At 43.0% G+C, this 20,669-nt stretch overlaps 1 protein-coding gene across 4 annotated transcripts in view; it reads right to left on the bottom strand.

Annotated features, from left to right (window-relative positions):
- The window catches only part of rxrgb (retinoid X receptor, gamma b), a 169,801-nt gene that overhangs the window by 46,747 nt on the left and 102,385 nt on the right, over positions 1-20,669 (bottom strand). For 2 of the 4 annotated variants that reach the window (XM_061888522.1, XM_061888523.1), the window contains one exon: positions 5,006-5,253. In XM_061888522.1, coding sequence (XP_061744506.1) covers positions 5,006-5,253 — 248 coding nt within the window. Of the gene's footprint in view, positions 1-5,005; positions 5,254-7,296; positions 7,319-15,936; positions 15,992-20,669 lie in introns of those variants that run through there. The other 2 variants (XM_061888521.1, XM_061888524.1) reach the window with 2 other exon arrangements.

The following is a 20,669-nucleotide window of genomic DNA, read 5'->3' as shown; positions in this document are numbered from 1 at the left end:
ACTCCTAGGTACTTGAACACCTCTACTAAATCCTTTAGGCAAAAATATGGCAATATCGCGAAATGATCAAGTATGACACATAGAATGGACCTGCTATCCCCGTTTAAATAAGAAAATCTCATTTCAGTAGGCCTTTAAACAAGTTGAAAAACGTATTCGGGTGTTACCATGTAGTGGTCAATTGTACGGAATATGTACTGAACTGTGCAATCTACTAATAAAAGTTTCAATCAATCCATTTCAATCAAAGCAATTGGTTAATTTAATTCGGCGAGAGAGGAGGCTAACCGACATCGAGCGTGACCAGTGAACAAATATTCCACAAGGACCCAATGCATGGTCAGAAAGGGTCTCATCACGACATAGTATTAACCCCCACTGTCCCTGCAGGCATGGATCCATACTGTCATTGGAACATATGTAGAGGATATTGTGTGCTGGGCCCTGCAGCACTGGCCTCCATTCAGCCTCTGAAGCATATGTTTGTGGACAATCAACACACAACCTTTTAGTTCATTACATGAGACTCACACACGGAAGGATACGTTACTAGACAGGATCATAAAAAGACGTAAAAGAATGAGTTGGGAGAGTTAAACAGAGCATGAAATCAAATAAACATACAAGCTGCTCTTTTTTTGTGTTCATTTTGTTCACGTTTCTGTCATTCTCCCATTTAGAGACGTGTAGTTGACTCCGGAATTAGGCAACGGGGTAACACTTTAGCATGGGGAACATATTCACCATTAATTAGTTGCTTATTAAAGTAACAAAGACTTAATTCAAAGTTATTATGATTCTAGGCGAACATAGGGTTAGTAATAAGCAATAATTCTGAGGTTATTATTTTATTTTAATTTTTTTTACACACACACTAGGTGTGGCGAAATGATTCTCTGCATTTGACCCATCACCCTTGCTCACCCCCTGGGAGGTGAGGGGAGCAGTGAGCAGCAGCGGTGGGCGCGCCCGGGATTCATTTTTGGCGATTTAACCCCCAATTCCAACCTTTGATGACTACATAATATGAGGTGGCTAGCCATATAAAATGATGTGACAGGCCATTTGAAATAATGTGGCAGACTACACAATATGAGGTGGCGAGCCATGTAAAATGGCATGGCAGGTCACCTTAAATAATGTAGCAAGCACCATGAATTAATGTAGTGGGCAACATTAAATACCTCGAATAATGTGACGGCACACATTAAATGATGTTGCGAACTACATAAAATAATGAGTCAGACCACATGAAATTATGTGGCAAACTTCGTAACATGATGTGGCGGGGCAATTTAAATAGTGTAGCGGGCCGGATAAAATGACGTGGCGGACTACATAAAATAGTAGGTTGGACCACAAAATAATGTGGTGGGTTGCATAAAATGATTTAGCAAGCCATGTAAATGGTGTGACAGGCCACAAGAAATAATGTGGCATACTACATAAACTAACGTCGCGAGCCATATAAAATAATGTGGCGGACCACATTATAGTGGCTCGTCATATAAAATTATGTGACAGTCCACATAAACTGACGTGGCGAGATATATAACAATGCAGTGGATCTAAAATGGCATGGTAGGCCACTTAAATAATGTAGCAGGCACCATAAATTAATGTAGTGGGCAACATTAAATACCTCGAATAACTTGACGGCACACATTAAATGATGTTGCGAACTACATAAAATAATGAGTCAGACCACATAAAAATATGTGGCAAACAACATGATGTGGCGGGGCAATTTAAATAGTGTAGCGGGCCGGATAAAATATGTGGCGGACTACATAAAATACTAGGTCGGACCACAAAATAATGTGGTGGGTTGCATAAAATGATTTAGCAAGCCATATAAATGATGTGACAGGCCACAAGAAATAATGTGGCATACTACATAAACTAACGTCGCCAGCCATATAAAATAATGTAGCGGACCACGTTATATGAGGTGGCTCGTCATATAAAATTATGTGACAGCCCACATAAAATGACGTGGCGAGATATATAACAATGCAGCGGACCTAAAATGGCATGGCAGGCCACTTTAAATAATGTAGCAGGCACCATAAATTAATGTAGTGGGCAACATTAGATCATTTTGTAGGGCACCTCAAATAATGTGATGGGACACATGAATGAAACGATGTCGCGGACTACATAAAATAATGGGTCTGATCACATAAAATTATGTGGAAAACTACATAATATGATGTGGCGGGCCACATAAAATTATGTAGCGGACTACATGAACTGACGTGGTGAGACATACGAAATAAAGTGACTGACCACATAAAACGACGTGGTGGGCCACATTAAATAATGTGATTGACATGCATTAACATATCGGGCCATTTATATAATTTGGCAGGCCACCTCAAACATTGTGATGACACAAAAATAAATGATGTTGCGGACTATGTAAAATAATAGGTAAGACCACATAAAAACACATAAAAAAACATAACATGACGTAGCGGGCCATTTTAACTAGTGTAGCGGGCCACATAAAATAACGTGGGTGACTACACAAAAAATTAGGTCGGACCACAAAATACTGTGGCGGGCCACCTGAAATGATCAATTGATGTGACAGGCTACCTAAAGTAATGTGGCAGACTACATAACATGAGGTGGGTAGTAATAAAATGATGTGACAGCCCACATAAATAACGTGGCGTACTACATAAAATGACGTCGTGAGCTATATAAAATAATGTGGCGGACCACATAAAATGACTTGGCGGGCCACTTTGAATAATGTGATGGCACACATCAAATGAAGTTGGGGACTACATAAAATAATGAGTCAGAACACATAAAATCATGCGGCAAACTACATAAAATGACATGTCGGGCCAGGTTTAAATGGTGTAGCGGGCCCTCATAAAATAATGTTGCAAACTACATAAAATGATGTGGCGGGTCACAATAAATAGTATAGCGGGCCAAATAAAATGACGTGGAAAGCCATATAAAATGATGTGCCACACTACATAATATGACGTGGCTAGTCATAAAATGATGTGACAGACCACGTAAAATAATGTGGCTGATTACATAAAGTAGTAAGTCGGAGCACAAAATAATGTGGCGGGCCGTATAAAATGATGTGGCGGACCACTTCAAATAATGTAGCGGGCATCATGCAATAATGTAGAGGTTCTACATTAAATAATTTGGTAGGCCACTTCAAATAATGTGATGGTACACATTAAATGATGTTGGGGACTACATAAAATAGTGAGCCGGACCACATAAAATGAAGCGGCAAACTACATAAAATGGCGTGGAGGGCCACGATAAATGTAGCGAGCACCATGCATTAATGTAGCGGGCAATATTAAATAATCTGATAGGCCACATCAAATAATGTGTAATACACATTAAATGATGTTGGGGACTACATAAAATAGTGAGTCAGACCACGTAAAATGAAGTGACAAACTACATAAAATGGCGTGGAGGGCCACCTTAAATAATGTAGCGAGCACCATGCATTAATGTAGCGGGCAACATTAAATAATCTGATTGGCCACATCAAATAATGTGAGGGTACACATTAAATGATGTTGGGGACTACATAAAATAGTGAGTCAGACCACATAAAAGGATGTGGCAAACTACATAAAATGGCGTGGAGGGCCATTTTAAATTATGTAGCAAGCACCATGCATTAATTAATGTAGCGGGCAACATTAAATAATCTGAAAGGCCTCATCAAATAATGTGATGGTACACATTAAATGGTGTTGGGGACTACATAAAATAGTGAGCCAGACGACATAAAATGAAGTGGCAAACTACATAAAATGGCATGGCCGGCCATGTTAAATTACGTAGCAAGCACCATGCATTAATGTAGCGGACAACATTAAATAATCTGATTGGCCACATCAAATAATGTGATGGCACACAATAAATTATGTTGCGGACTACATAAAATAGTGAGTCAGACAACATAAAATGAAGTGGCAAACTATATAAAATGGCGTGGAGGGCCAGCTTAAATAATGTAGCGAGCACCATGCATCAATGTAGCGGGCAACATTAAATAATTTTGTAGGCCACATCAAATAATGTGATGGCACACATTAAATGATGTTGCGGACTACATAAAATAGTGAGTCAGACCACATAAAAGGATGTGGCAAACTACATAAAATGGCATGGCGGGCCATATTAAATTATGTAGCGAGCACCATGCATTAATGTAGCGGGCAACATTAAATAATCTGAAAGGTCTCGTCAAATAATGTGATGGCACACATTAAATGATGTTGGGGACTACATAAAATAGTGAGTCAGACCACATGAAATGAAGCGGCAAACTATATAAAATGGCGTGGAGGGCCACTTTAAATAATGTAGCGAGCACCATGCATTAATGTAGCAGGCAACATTAAATAATTTGGTAGGCCACATCAAATAATGTGATGGTACACAATAAATTATGTTGCGGACTACATAAAATAGTGAGTCAGACCACATAAAATGAAGTGGCAAACTACATAAAATGGCGTGGAGGGCCACAATAAATAATGTAGCGAGCACCATGCATTAATGTAGCGGGCAACATTAAATAATTTGGTAGGCCACATCAAATAATGTGATGGCACACATTAAATGATGTTGGAGACTACATAAAATAGTGAGTCAGACCACATAAAAAGGATGTGGCAAACTACATAAAATGGCGTGGAGGGCCACATTAAATAATGTAGCGAGCACCATGAATTAATGTAGCGGGCAACATTGAATAATTTGGTAGGCCACGTCAAATAATGTGATGGGACACAATAAATTATGTTGCGAACTACATAAAATAGTGGGTCAGACCACAAAAAAAATTACGTGGCGGGCCACATTAAATAGTGTGGCGGGGCACATAAAATTATATGGCGGCCTTGAGTTTGACACGGGATCCCTTGTAGCACAAGGGCCTTGACATTTCCATTGTTCAAAACCTAGCATGAATCCAACCGAACACAGACTTTTCCCTCACCTGCGGACTGCCGAGCGGTCCAAAATTCAAGCTGGGCGTGGACGGCAACGACACGGCGGGCGATCCCAGGGACGAGGTGATGACGGAGTACGGCGAGGCCAGGCCGTTCATCGGCGAGCCCAAGGTCGACATGGGGGACGGCAGGTGCCTGGAGGTGCTGATTACGGACGGGTGGCCGACCATGCCGCCCATTGGTGGGGGGTGCGAGTGCGGGTGAGGGTGGGCCGTGGTCATCGGCCCTGTACAGTCTGCAAGAGGAAGCATCGATCAGGGTGTGATCAGAAAAATGAAAAGAGCAGTAGAATAGTAGGAGTTATTACGGATTAATGATTACACTTCAGAGACTTGCATTAGAGATCTTAATTAGCGCGTGTATGGTATTTACTGTAGCTTTAAAAATGATGTCAATCAATCACACATTTACACATCACATTCTGGTGCATGGGAGTTTTCCCAACCAGTCTACATGTGCTTTGTGGACTTGGAGAAGGCATTCGACCGTGTCCCTCGGGAGGTCCTGTGGGGAGTGCTCAGAGAGTATGGGGTATCGGACTGTCTTATTGTGGCGGTCTGCTCCCTGTATGATCAGTGCCAGAGCTTGGTCCGCATTGCCGGCAGTAAGTCGGACACATTTCCAGTGAGGGTTGGACTCCGCCAAGGCTGTCCTTTGTCACCGATTCTGTTCATAACTTTTATGGACAGAATTTCTAGGCGCAGTCAAGGCATTGAGGGGTTCCGGTTTGGTGACCGCAGGATTAGGTCTCTGCTTTTTGCAGATGATGTGGTCCTGATGGCTTCATTTGACCGGGATCTTCAGCTCTCGCTGGATCGGTTTGCAGCCGAGTGTGAAGCGACCGGAATGAGAATCAGCCCATCCAAGTCCGAGTCCATGGTTCTCGCCCGGAAAAGGGTGGAATGCCATCTCCGGGTTGGGGAGGAGACCCTGCCCCAAGTGGAGGAGTTCAAGTACCTAAGAGTCTTGTTCACGAGTGAGGGAAGAGTGGATCGTGAGATCGACAGGCGGATCGGTGCGGCGTCTTCAGTAATGCGGACGTTGTACCGATCCGTTGTGGTGAAGAAGGAGCTGAGCCGGAAGGCAAAGCTCTCAATTTACCGGTCGATCTACGTTCCCATCCTCACCTATGGTCATGAGCTTTGGGTCATGACCGAAAGGATAAGATCACGGGTACAAGCGGCCGAAATGAGTTTCCAGGTCTCTCCCTTAGAGATAGGGTGAGAAGCTCTGCCATCCGAGAGGAACTCAAAGTAAAGCCGCTGCTCCTCCACATCGAGAGGAGCCAGATGAGGTGGTTCGGGCATCTGGTCAGGATGCCACCCGAACGCCTCCCTAGGGAGGTGTTTAGGGCATATCCAACCGTGGAAGACCCAGGACACGTTGGGAAGACTATGTCTCCCAGCTGGCCTGGGAACGCCTCGGGATCCCCCGGGAAGAGCTAGACGAAGTGGCTGGGGAGAGTGAAGTCTGGGCTTCCCTGCTTAGGCTGCTGCCCCCGCGACCCGACCTCGGATAAGCGGAAGAAGATGGATGGATGGATGGATGGATTCTGGAAAAGTGGTACATAAATATCCTTCAACTATAAATGTTTATAAATTATACAAATCTGTGCATCGCATTGTGTAAAAACTACTGTGTGAGGCAGGTGTCGGTAACACAAAACGCTGAAAGAGCCACATTGGACCAAAAATACAAAAAAACTGTCTGGAGCCGCAAAAAATGAAAAGCCGTATATAAGTCAAAATGACTATGTCGCAGGCTGAAGCAAATCTTAGTTGACAGAAATGTTGAAATGTAATATTTATTCCACACATTTTTACAAAATCAGAAACCATCAGTAAATCAGAGGCTACTCAGAAGGTGAGATAACTCCTGGAAATTACTGGCTTTTAATGGCCAAAGGTATAGATGTGTGTGTCCTAGTTAAGGCTGTCTTCTTTTAATACACTCTTTGGCAAGCTGGGTAATGTTTGCTGTGGTCTGGAAAAGCAAGGCACACAAAAAACTATCTGAAATGTGTCACGACTTGGACTATGACTTGGATTGTTTCTCCGATGCAAAGAAAAATTGTCCCGAGCCAGACGTGAATGTGAGTACATTCTTATTTAATACTCTAGTAAACTACAAGGCAAACAAAGGAAGCAAAACAAGAGGCCCGCACGAGGGCGGAGAACAAACTTGATTACTGAAAACAAAAAACACTAGCACAAAGGCATGACTATGAACGAAAGGACAAAAGACATTATGTGTGGCATAAAACAAACCAAAAACTTACGTGGCATGGACAGCATAATAAAAAGCATAGCATGGCATGAAGGCAGATGAGGAATATGAAATGTTGCCAGGCAGACTACCTGGTAACTGTGGCTTAAATAATAGCTATGATGATTACTAACAGGTGTGAGCCATGAAGACAGGGGCGTGACATGAAGACAAGGTGGAAACTAATGAGTTGCTATGGAAATAAGAAAAACAAGGAAGTGCAGGAACAAGAACAGAATGTCCAAAAAACCAAACCGAACATGACCGAAACAAAACATAAACCCCATGGGCGTGACAAAATGTGTCATGAGACATGCCAAACTAAATTATATACAAAGAAGATAAAATTAAAGGTTATTAAATGAGCTCAAATATACCTACAAATGAGGCATAGTAATGCAATTTGTACATACGACTAGCCTAAATGCATGTTAGCATTGATTAGCTTGAATTGATTAACGTGGACCCCGACTTAAACAAGTTGAAAAACTTATTCGGGTGTTAGCATTTAGTGGTTAATTGTACGGAATATGTACTGTGCTGTGCAATCTACTAATAAAAGTATCAATCAAAAGTCATGCACTGACCAAATATGCCTGATTACTACTCCGACAAGTCAATAACATCAACAAAGTGCACCTTTGTGCATTCACGCACAGCATAAAACTTTTGGTGGACAAGACTTAGACTTCCTTTTTATTGTCATTCAAAATTGAACTTTACACTACAGATCCATTCCATCCATCCATCCATTTTCTACCGCTTATTCTCTTTTTTGGGATCACAGGGGGCGCTGGCGCCTATCTCAGCTACAATCGGGCGGAAGGCGGTGTACACCCTGGACAAGTCGCCAACTCATCGCAGGGCCAACACAGATAGACAGACAACATTCACACTCACATTCACACACTAGGGCCAATTTAGTGTTGCCAATCAACCTATCCCCAGGTGCATGTCTTTGGAAGTGGGAGGAAGCCGGAGTACCCGGAGGGAACCCACGCATTCACGGGGAGAACATGCAAACTCCACACAGAAAGATCCCGAGCCTGGATTTGAACCCAGGACTGCAGGACCTTCGTATTGTGAGGCAGACGCACTAACCCTTCTGCCACAGTACAGATAAGAACAACATTTTGTTGCATTAGCTCACGGTGGCACAGGGGTTATAGTGCATGTGCCTCACAATACGAAGGTCCTGAGTAGTCCTGGGGTTTGAGCCTGCGCTCGGTATCTTTCTGTGTGGAGTTTGCATGTTCTCCCCGTGACTGCGTGGGTTCCCTCCGGGTACTCCGGCTTCCTCCCACCTCCAAAAACATGCACCTGCGGATAAGTTGATTGGCAACACTAAATTGGCCCTAGTGTGTGAATGTGGTTGTGATTGTTGTCTGTCTATCTGTGTTGGCCCTGCGATGAAGTGGCGACTTGTCCAAGATGTACGCCGCCTTCCGTATGAATGCAGCTGAGATAGGCTCCAGCGACCCCCCGTGACCCCATAAGGGACAAGCGGTAGAAAATGGATGTATAGCTCATGGTAGCAATGAAATTTCGTTCTTTTCTGTACTGTAAAGTTCAAATTTGAATGACAATAAAAAGGAAGTCTAAGTCTAGGTCTAAGTCAGTGGTTCTTAACCTGGGTTCGATCGAACCCTCGGGGTTCGGCAGAGCCCCTGCCGCAGAAGTCAAGACACACCTGACTCATAAATTGATTAACGTGGACCCCGACTTAATTAAACAAGTTGAAAAACTTATTTGGGTGTTACCATTTAGTGGTCAACTGTACCGTGCAATCTACTAATAAAAGTTTCATTCAATCAATCAATCAATCGTGTAAATAAAAACATCTCCCTATTGACGTATCTGTACTGTAAAGTTAACATTTGAATGACAATAAAAAGGAAGTCTAAGTTTAAGTATTATGGATACACCCCAAACAATGTTTCCTCAAATTTCCCATCTGATTTGCAAGTGTGTAATTTGTTGTGAGTTCACGCACTGTGTTGGTTTTGTTCTTTGAACAAGGTGATGTTCATGTTGTGCACTAGTAAAAAAAAAACATATAACTTTGTATTGAATTTGAAAAAAAATATATATATATATATATTTTTCACTAAAGAAGGGTTCGATGAATGTGCATACCTCAAACAAGGTCTAAGTCTAATTCTTGTCCACCAAAAGTTTTATGCTGTGCGGGAATGCACAAAGGTGAGCTTTGTTGATGTTATTGACTTGTCGGAGTGCTAATCAGGCAAATGAGACAAAAAAGGAGTGTAAGATTTAACATGTAAACAAACTGTTGCGTCACAGTCCACACCATGGTGAGTTCAAGAACCGGCGAAATTAGTAGGACAAAACAGTGTTCACCAAATACTCTCCTCAGCGAAGCATACACAGAAACTTATTAAACAGTGCGCTTTGTAACAATTGGGAAGGTTTGTGTCATGTTTGTCCTCAAACAAAAAAACATACAAAAACAAAAACAAAGTATTTTTCCCACCATCTTTTTACATTTTCGATCCTTTTTTAAAAAAAAAAAATGCTCCAGGGAGGGCGGTGATATTCAATCAATCAATCAATCAATCAATCAATGTTTATTTATATAGCCCCAAATCACAAATGTCTCAAAGGACTGCACAAATCATTACGACTACAACATCCTCGGAAGAACCCACAAAAGGGCAAGGAAAACTCACACCCAGTGGGCAGGGAGAATTCACATCCAGTGGGACGCCAGTGACAATGCTGACTATGAGAAACCTTGGAGAGGACCTCAAATGTGGGCAATAGGGGACCGAAAGCAATGGATGTCGAGCGGGTCTAACATGATACTGTGAAAGTTGAATCCATAGTGGCTCCGACACAGCCGCGAGAGTTCAGTTCAAAGCGGATCCAAGACAGCAGCGAGAGTCCCGTCCACAGGAAACCATCTCAAGTGGAGGCGGATCAGCAGCATAGAGATGTCCCCAATCGATAGAGGCGAGCGGTCCATCCTGGGTCTCGACTCTGGACAGCCAGTACTTCATCCATGGTCATCGGACCGGACCCCCTCCACAAGGTAGGGGGGGACATAGGCGAAAGAAAAGAAGCGGCAGATCAACTGGTCTAAAAAGGGAGTCTATTTAAAGGCTAGAGTATACAGATGAGTTTTAAGGTGAGACTTAAATGCTTCTACTGAGGTAGCATCTCGAACTGTTACCGGGAGGGCATTCCAGAGTACTGGAGCCCGAACGGAAAACGCTCAATAGCCCGCAGACTTTTTTTGGGCTCTAGGAATCACTAATAAGCTGGAGTCTTTTGAACGCAGATTTCTTGCCGGGACATATGGTACAATACAATCGGCAAGACAGGCTGGAGCTAGACCGTGTAGTATTTTATACGTAAGTAGTAAAACCTTAAAGTCACATCTTAAGTGCACAGGAAGCCAGTGCAGGTGCGCCAGTACCATATATGTATACTTTTATTTATGCACGCAGACCGAGGCCCTTCTGATTTTAGGTCCCTGGGTGCTGACCTTGCTTGGGATCTGTTGATGTGAACTGACAGGGCTGGCATTTGCATAGATGACCTACTTAAGAAATGTGTCAGTCATCGGGCTAACGGGACCAAGTGTGCGTCATTTCACGCCCGTCCTTGTAGCTTGTGAGGCCAACCTGTGTCCATTACGGCAAATACCAAGATGCACACGCGGCCATTAATGCCGTACCGTAAAAAAAAAAATGTCTTCACCCAAAAGTGCTAGTTGCAGATGCAGTGGACGCTAATAAAGTCAGTGACTCAAACACATATAGGGTTTTATTTTAAGTGATTACCAATGTTGAGGTATGGGACACAAATGTCAAATGTGACCACAAACAAGGCCATGATGGCACATGACTGTAAAATTGGTATATCCGATATATTTTGAGTTAGCAATGAAAACCTTCCTTTATAACAGTGTTTCTTCTCAAACTGTGGTATGTGTACCACTATCTAGTGGTATGCCAAAGAATCAGATAACATCAAAGACATCTGTGATTGTATGGGGGGGGGTGTATTAGTGCCCAAGGCATGGGTAACTTACACATCTGTGAAGGCACTATTAATGCTGAAAGGTACACACAGGTTTTGGAGCAACATATGTTGCCATCCAAGCAATGTTATGATGGACGCCCCTGCTTATTTCAGCAAGACAATGCCGAGCCACGTGTTACAACAGCGTGGCTTCATAGTAAAAGGGTGGGGGTACTAGACTGGCCTGCCTGTAGTTCAGACCTGTCTCCCATTGAAAATGTGTGGCGCAATATGAAGCCTAAAATACCACAACAGAGACACCGGACTGTTGAACAACTTAAGCCAGGGGTGTCCAAACTTTTTCCACGGAAAGGGCCAATTTGATATTTTTCATTTTAGAACCATAACAAAATATATGGATTTTTTTTTTTTTAATCCTTAGGGCTCCTGGGGATCATAGAGCGTCACAGTCACTAAAATGTTAAAAATAAGTCAAATTATTATTATTATTTTTTATTTAATGCTTACAGTAAATCTCTATATCAACTTGAGGTTGATATAAAGTAAAACAAGGTTTTATGCCTTTTCTGTCAAAGACAACTTTGTTTTTTATAGTAAAACTGAAATATGCAGTATTTAGATGGATAGATGGATGGATGGATGGATGGATGGATGGATGGATAGATAGATAGAACTTCCGTCAGGAGAGTTCCTTTATTTAGCAATTAAAGCCCTCAAAGATCAATAATGCAGGACACCATTGATTTTAATTATTAAATATTTTCGAGTAATCACAGTGAAAAGTTAAATAAAATCCTACTAAATATATTTGAGATCTGAAAGGTTCCCCACTCCTAAAATGATGCATTTTTATCCGTTTTTTTTTAATTTTTACTTTTAACACTTAAATTTCAAGATCAACTTCCGATTTTAAGTTTGAACTATTATTTGTTTTATGCTCTTTTGTCAAAACTTTGTTGTTTTTGTACGGCAACCACACAACATATGCAATAATTTTTCCGCATAAAACATTTTAAAGTGATCATTTTTAAGTACCCCGCGACCCCAAAAGGGAATAAGCGGTAGAAAATGGATGGATAGATGGAATTTTTAAGTAATAATTCATTATAACATAGATTTTTTTTGTACTTTTTTTTTTTTTGAGCAATGGAAAAAAAAAAGGAATAAAGACAAAGGGAAAAAAACTGCCTGCATGGCAGCTTTGTGTCAACATTGCCACTTTTTCTCATTAGATTTCACCTCATTCCACTTTTTTAAAATGTTTTTATTTTTATTTTTGTAATACTATCAATTTTGCAATTTTTGCAGAATGTGTGGCGGGCCGGTAAACGATTAGCTGCGGGCCGCAAATGGCCCCCGGGCCGCACTTTGGACACCCCTGACTTAAGCTGTACATCAAGCAAGAATGGGAAATAATTCCACCGGAAAAGGTCTCCTCAGTTCCCAAACATTTACTGAGTGTTGTTAAAAGAAAAGGCCATGTAACACAGTGGTAAAAATGCCCATGTGCCAATTTGTTTGCAATGTGTTGCAGCCATTAAATTGTAAGTTATGGATTATTTGCAAAAAAGAATACGTTTCTCAGTTCGAAACATTAAATATCTTGTTGTGGAGAGGCGGAACCGACGGTCCGACGGAGCGGCAGGGCATGTGGGGCCCGGCCCCCGAGATGGCGGCAGGGAGGCGGAGGATACGAGCGAGCAGCGAGGCGGGGCGTGCCGGGACCGACGCTACAATCAAGTTCAAGTGCGTGGATCGCACACCGGGACACAATTAATGTATCTCCTAACTATGTATAAAAGGGGAGAAGGAGGAGAGAACGACGCAGAAGGAGGTGGAGAACACGCAGTGCCTGCAGCGCACAAGAGACGACGACGCGGCCGACTGAAGGAAACAAAGGAGCGAGCAGCGGGAGCGGCGACGGCGCAAAATACTTTCTTTATTGCAAAATAAACAAGAGTCAAACCTGCAAAAGAGATGTCCTTCCTTGGTGGTCAGTGGAACCCGCACGACGACGGCAAGAGACAGTCACACTTGTCTTTGCAGTCTATTCAATTGAATATAAGTTGAAAAGGATTTGCAAATCATTGTATTCTGTTTTTATTTACCAATTACACAACGTGCCAACTTCACTGGTTTTAGGTTTGGTGTAAATGAGGAAATAACTCTTATCTTACTGATAGGATGCAGTGCGTCTCCCATAACAATGTGACCTCGGACTATGTTAAGGTAACGTGTGGAGTTCCCCAGGGTTCGGTCCTTGGCCCTGCACTCTTCAGCATCTACATGCTGCCGCTAGGTGACATCATACGCAAATACGGTGTTAGCTTTCACTGTTATGCTGATGACACCCAACTCTACATGCCCCTAAAGCTGACCAACACGCCGGATTGTAGTCAGCTGGAGGCGTGTCTTAATGAAATTAAACAATGGATGTCCGCTAATTTTTTGCAACTTAACGCCAAAAAAACGGAAATGCTGATTATCGGTCCTGCGAGACACCGACCTCTATTTACTAATAGAACTGTAACATTTGACAACCAAATTAAACAAGGTGACTCGGTAAAAAATCTGGGTATTATCTTCGACCCAACTCTCTCCTTTGAGCCACACATTAAAAGCGTTACTAAAACGGCCTTCTTTCATCTCCGTAATATCGCTAAAATTCGCTCCATTTTGTCCACATGCGTTTGTTACGTCTCGTCTCGATTACTGTAACGTATTATTTTCGGGTCTCCCCATGTCTAGCATTAAAAGATTACAGTTGGTACAAAATGCGGCTGCTAGACTTTTGACAAGAACAAGAAAGTTTGATCACATTACGCCTGTACTGGCTCACCTGCACTGGCTTCCTGTGCACTTAAGATGTGACTTTAAGGTTTTACTACTTACGTATAAAATACTACACGGTCTAGCTCCAGCCTATCTTGCCGATTGTATTGTACCATATGTCCCGGCAAGAAATCTGCGTTCAAAGGACTCCGGCTTATTAGTGATTCCCAAAGCCCAAAAAAAGTCTGCGGGCTATAGAGCGTTTTCATTTCGGGCTCCAGTACTCTGGAATGCCCTCCCGGTAACAGTTCGAGATGCCACCTCAGTAGAAGCATTTAAGTCTCACCTTAAAACTCATTTGTATACTCTAGCCTTTAAATAGACTCCCTTTTTAGACCAGTTGATCTGCCGTTTCTTTTCTTTTTCTTCTATGTCCCACTCTCCCTCGTGGAGGGGGTCCGGTCCGATCCGGTGGCCATGTACTACTTGCCTGTGTATCGGCTGGGGACATCTCTGCGCTGCTGATCCGCCTCCGCTTGGGATGGTTTCCTGCTGGCTCCGCTGTGAACGGGACTCTCGCTGCTGTGTTGGATCCGCTTTGGACTGGACTCTCGCGGCTGTGTTGGATCCATTGTGGATTGAACTTTCACAGTATCATGTTAGACCCGCTCGACATCCATTGCTTTCCTCCTCTCCAAGGTTCTCATAGTCATCATTGTCACCGACGTCCCACTGGGTGTGAGTTTTCCTTGCCCTTATGTGGGCCTACCAAGGATGTCATAGTGGTTTGTGTTGTGGTTTGTGCAGCCCTTTGACAGACTACTGATTTATGGCTATATAAATGAACATTGATTGATTGATTAATTGATTTATTGCAAAATAAACAAGAGTCAAACCTGCAAAAGAGATGTCCTTCCTTGGTGGTCAGTGGAACCCGCACGACGACGGCAAGAGACATTCACACTTTTCTTTGCAGTCTATTCAATTGAATATAAGTTGAAAAGGATTTGCGATTCATTGTATTTATTTCTTATTTACCAATTACACAACGTGCCGACTTCACTGGTTTTAGGTTTGGTGTAAATGAGGAAATAAATGTGCGCATACTGTTGATGTTGTGGAAATTATGTTTTATGGACTGCATCTTGACGCAAAAGACTCCATCTGGTGCGCAGGACTCGGCTGTAAGCAAAGAAAAGTTCCGAACCATCAAAGAGGGGAAACTCTCCCATCCCATGCTACCAGTTGCATTATTTCTGTCCGCGTGGGAACTCTGACCCTCCGTTTCCGGTCCCCCCCCCCTGTCCCAAGTCAATCATGGGAATTGAGACAGATCCCTCGGTACAACAAACATCTACTATTGATGTTTTACAGTAAATCATATTTGCCACAGAACATCTGATCATGCTGGCAAAATGATTTTTGAGTGCTGTTGGAAATGTGACGCTGCTCTTTCCCTATCAGTCATGACGGCCACTTAGGACATCAGCAGGATTTTTATGCACCGTCAGCAATCTAGGCAAATGAGTCCTCTTTAATTTCCTGGGTATTGATGAGCATAAAAGCTGACATAGCATGAAAACTCTGACAAATGCAACGTTCACACGTCAAAGAATTGCGAAAGAGAGAAGAATGCAATTGAAAAGGGGGCAATTTGTTCTCTGCCTGCTTAGGTTTTGCAACTTCCTGTATGGCTCCGCTGCTTTAGTCATCAGCTTAAACCTTCTCCGTTCAGCCTTGAGTGATCCTTGCAAGGCAAACGTATCTTTGGTTGCACACACACACACACACACACACACACCAGCTGTAACAATGTAACCAAAAGTAAGAGCGTGCATGCCGAGTCATCTCTCTATCGGTGCAGCAGGCTTACGTAATTGACGGGCGCCGTAGAGCTTGTACCGTGTCTTCATTTTGCACGTCGATACTTTTTTTTTTTCTTTCTCTCGGCGCATGACAAATTCTCATCAGGGCTCGGCAAGATCTACTTCTATTCTGGTAAGCGCTGAGTCGGACAAATAGCGACGAGGACTATCATGAGTCGAGCCAACAATTTGGAAACTCGACTCTAGCCTGCAAGGATATCATCAGCCGTTATCAGATGAAAGGGCGAGTGGAGATGAGAGTTAAAGCAGCACTACGTAACTTTATAACCTTCATAAAATATTTGCAGAACTTTTGGGATGATACGTCGACATACAACTAGTTGAATGCACCTCTATCATGACCCGGGGGGGGTGTCTGTATCGCTCTCATTGGCATTTAGCAACTTTGAGGAGGGTGGCAGGAACCCTGCCGCACAAAAAAACTACAAAAAACAAAACCAGTGAAGTTGGCACGTTGTGTAATTGGTAGGGGTGTAACGGTACGTGTATTGGTATTGAACCGTTTCGGTTGGGTACGAGGGTGTATCGAACGAGTTTGTAAGCTAAAGTCTTAACAAGCTGCTCTGCTTTCTGCCTCCGTCTGTCTGAGCAGTGAGCACCCAGCGTTGTCCCGCCCACACAACCATCTGATTGGTTACATACAAAGCCAATCAGCAGTGCGTATTCAGAAAGCATGGAGTCAGTGCTAACATCGCTATGAGCCCGTTGACCTTCTAGAAACTTAAACTGCAGCTCAGCTCGCTCATAGTTGAGGCAAAGGCTATGAAGCTTTTAGCGTTACGTTAGCTCATTTTGCTGTGTGTGTGCGTGCGTGGATGTGCATGTGTGTGTGTGTGTGAGTGTGTGTGTATAATAAGTCAACTACAGACTTCCCAAATGCTGTAATAAATTAAGCATGATGAGTTGACTTGAAACTGTTTAATGTTGCAGTTTTTATACGTAGAAGAAAGGTTTTGTCATTTTATTTAATCAAAGCAACAACTTGAGTCAGTTTAATGTGGATTAACGTGGGTAGAATTATTATAATGTTCCCAATGTTAAAAGGATAAAGCCATTGTTTGCAAATTTGGTAAATAAATAACCCAAAAAATTTATATTTTGTTGTTTTCTTACCGTACCGAAAATGAAGCGAACCGTGACCTCTAAACCGAGGTACGTACCGAACCGAAATTTTCATGTACCGTTACACCCCTAGTAATTGGTAAATAAAAACAGAATACAATGATTTGCAAATCCTTTTCAACTTAAATTCAATTGAATGGACTGCAAAGACAAGATATTTAATGTTCGAACTGAGAAACTTTTTTTTTCTTTCTTGCAAATAATCATTAACTTCGAATTTAATGGCGGCAAAACATTGCAAACAAAAGTAGGCGCGAGGGCATTTTTACCACTGTGTTACATGGCCTTTCCTTTTAACAACACTCAGTAAACCTTTGAGAACTGAGGAGACACATTTTTGAAACTTTTTAGGTGGAATTCTTTCAATCAATCAATCAATCAATGTTTATTTATATAGCCCCAAATCACAAATGTCTCAAAGGACTGCACAAATCATTACGACTACAACATCCTCGGAAGAACCCACAAAAGGGCAAGGAAAACTCACACCCAGTGGGCAGGGAGAATTCACATCCAGTGGGACGCCAGTGACAATGCTGACTATGAGAAACCTTGGAGAGGACCTCAGATGTGGGCAACCCCCCCCCTCTAGGGGACCGAAAGCAATGGATGTCGAGCGGGTCTAACATGATACTGTGAAAGTTCAATCCATAGTGGCTCCATGACAGCAGCGAGAGTCCCGTCCACAGGAAACCATCTCAAGCGGATCAGCAGCGTAGAGATGTCCCCAACCGATACAGGCGAGCGGTCCATCCTGGGTCCCGACGAGCGGTCCATCCTGGGTCTCGACTCTGGACAGCCAGTACTTCATCCATGGTCATCGGACCGGACCCCCTCCACAAGGGAGGGGGGGACATAGGAGAAAGAAAAGAAGCGGCAGATCAACTGGTCTAAAAAGGAGGTCTATTTAAAGGCTAGAGTATACAGATGAGTTTCAAGGTGAGACTTAAATGCTTCTACTGAGGTAGCATCTCGAACTGTTACCGGGAGGGCATTCCAGAGTACTGGAGCCCGAACGGAAAACGCTCTATAGCCCGCAGACTTTTTTTGAGCTCTAGGAATCACTAATAAGCCGGAGTCTTTTGAACGCAGATTTCTTGCCGGGACATACGGTACAATACAATCGGCAAGATAGGCTGGTCCATTCTTCCTTGATGTACAGCTTAAGTTGTTCAACGGTCTCAGTTGTGGAATTTTAAGCTTCATATAGCGCCATATATTTTCAATTGGAGACAGGTCTGGATTACAGGTAGGTCAGTCTAGTACCCGCACTCTGTTGTAACACGTGGCTTAGCAATGTCTTGCTGAAATAAGCAGGGGCGACCATGATAACGTTGCTTGGATGGCAACATATGTTGCTCCAAAACCTGTATGTACCTTTCAGCATTAATGGTGCCTTCACAAATGTGTAAGTTACCCATGCACTGGGCACTAAGACACCCCCATACCATCACAGATACTGGCTTTTGAACTTTTCGCCGAGAACAATCCGGATGGTTCTTTTCCTCTTTGTTCCGGAGGACATAACGTCCACAATTTCCAAAAACAATTTGAAATGTGGACTCGTCAGACCACAGAACACCTTTACACTTTGCATCAGTCCACTTTAGATGAACTCGGGCGGCGTTTTGTGGTTTCTGCTTTGCATAGTAGAGTTTTAATTTGCACTTACAGATGTAGCGACCAACTGTAGTTAGTGAAGTGAAGTGAAGTGAATTATATTTATATAGCGCTTTTCTCTAGTGACTCAAAGCGCTTTTACATAGTGAAACCCAATATCTAAGTTACATTTAAACCAGTGTGGGTGGCACTGGGAGCAGGTGGGTAAAGTGTCTTGCCCAAGGACACAACGGCATTGACTAGGATGGCGGAAGCGGCAATCGAACCTGCAACCCTTTAAGTTGCTGGCACGGCCACTCTACCAACCGAGCTATGCCGCCCCATCATAAACCCCATAGTGAGGTTTTCTGAAGTGTTCCTGAGCCCTCGTGGTGATATCCTTTACACACAGATGTCGGTTTTTGATGCAGTACCGCCTGAGAGATCGAAGGTCACGGGCATCCAATGTTGGTTTCCAGATTCTCTGAACCTTTTGATGATATTACGGACCGTAGATGATGAAATCCCTAAATTACCTGCAATAGTTGGTTGAGAAATGTTGTTCTTAAACTGCATTTGTTCACAAAGTGGTGACCCTCGCCCCATCCTTGTTTGTGAATGATTGAGCATTTCCTGGAAGTTACTTTTGTACCCAATCATTGCACCCACCTGTTCCCAATTAGCCTGTTCACCTGTGGGAAGTTCCAAATAAGCGTTTGATGAGCATTTCTCAAAATTCTCAATATTTTTTTTGCCACTTGTGCCAGCTTTTTTGAAAGATGATGCAGGCATCCAATTCCATATGAGCAAATATTTGTAAAAAATAAAAGTTTTCCAGTTCGAACGTTAAATATCTTGTCTTTGCGGTCTATTCAATTGAATATAAGTTGGAAAGGATTTGCAATTGATTGCATTCTGTTTTTATTTACCATTTACACAATGTCCCAACTTCACTGGTTTTGGGTTTTGTCGTACAAAGTTCACAGACATGTATCCTTAAATGATCCACCTCAAGCTGCTCCATCTCTCCCATACAAAGAAGTCGTCACATTACTGATACTCTTATTAAGCGCATCTCATGAAACCTCAGATCCGTTCCATTGATCCTCGTCTGGTTGACTCCGGGCCAGACCGACGCAGCAAGGCGAGCTACATTTTGAGAGCAAACAGACAAGAGCAGTGAAGGACACCCTTTGACCGTCAGCGTTCCCAGCCAAAGGTCGGCTGTTGCCAAACTCCTGAAGCACGTTCAAAAAAAAAAGACGTCCTGTCTGACTGTGGCCCTCGTGTACACGAATCGTTCTCGGAAACACGTGCAGTAACTGCCATTTATCGATAAATCAGCAGAACTTTGGTGTTGGCTGAAAAGTACTGCAACGTGGCCCACATGCAAAATCTCCTAATGAGAAGCAAAAACAAGTTTAAAATGTGGAGAATGACCAACATTTCTGCTGTATATGTGTGATTAAAAAACTGAAAATCTTAAATAATATCAATCAATCAATGTTTACTTATATAGCCCTAAATCACTAGTGTCTCAAAGGGCTGCACAAACCACCACGACATCCTCGGTAGGCCCACATAAGGGCAAGGAAAACTCACACCCAGTGGGACGTCGGTGACAATGATGACTATGAGAACCTTGGAGAGGAGGAAAGCAATGGATGTCGAGCGGGTCTAACATGATACTGTGAAAGTTCAATCCATAATGGATCCAACACAGTCGCGAGAGTCCAGCCCAAAGCGGATCCAACACATCAGCGAGAGTCCCGTTCACAGCGGAGCCAGCAGGAAACCATCCCAAGCGGAGGCGGATCAGCAGCGCAGAGATGTCCCCAGCCGATACACAGGCGAGCAGTACATGGCCACCGGATCGGACCGGACCCCCTCCACAAGGGAGAGTGGGACATAGAAGAAAAAGAAAAGAAATGGCAGATCAACTGGTCTAAAAAGGAGGTCTATTTAAAGGCTAGAGTATACAAATGAGTTTTAAGGTGAG

The sequence above is a fragment of the Nerophis ophidion genome, linkage group LG26 (genome assembly GCF_033978795.1).
Source record: "Nerophis ophidion isolate RoL-2023_Sa linkage group LG26, RoL_Noph_v1.0, whole genome shotgun sequence".
Lineage (NCBI taxonomy): Eukaryota > Metazoa > Chordata > Actinopteri > Syngnathiformes > Syngnathidae > Nerophis > Nerophis ophidion.
This window is presented reverse-complemented; position numbering and strand designations above follow the sequence as displayed.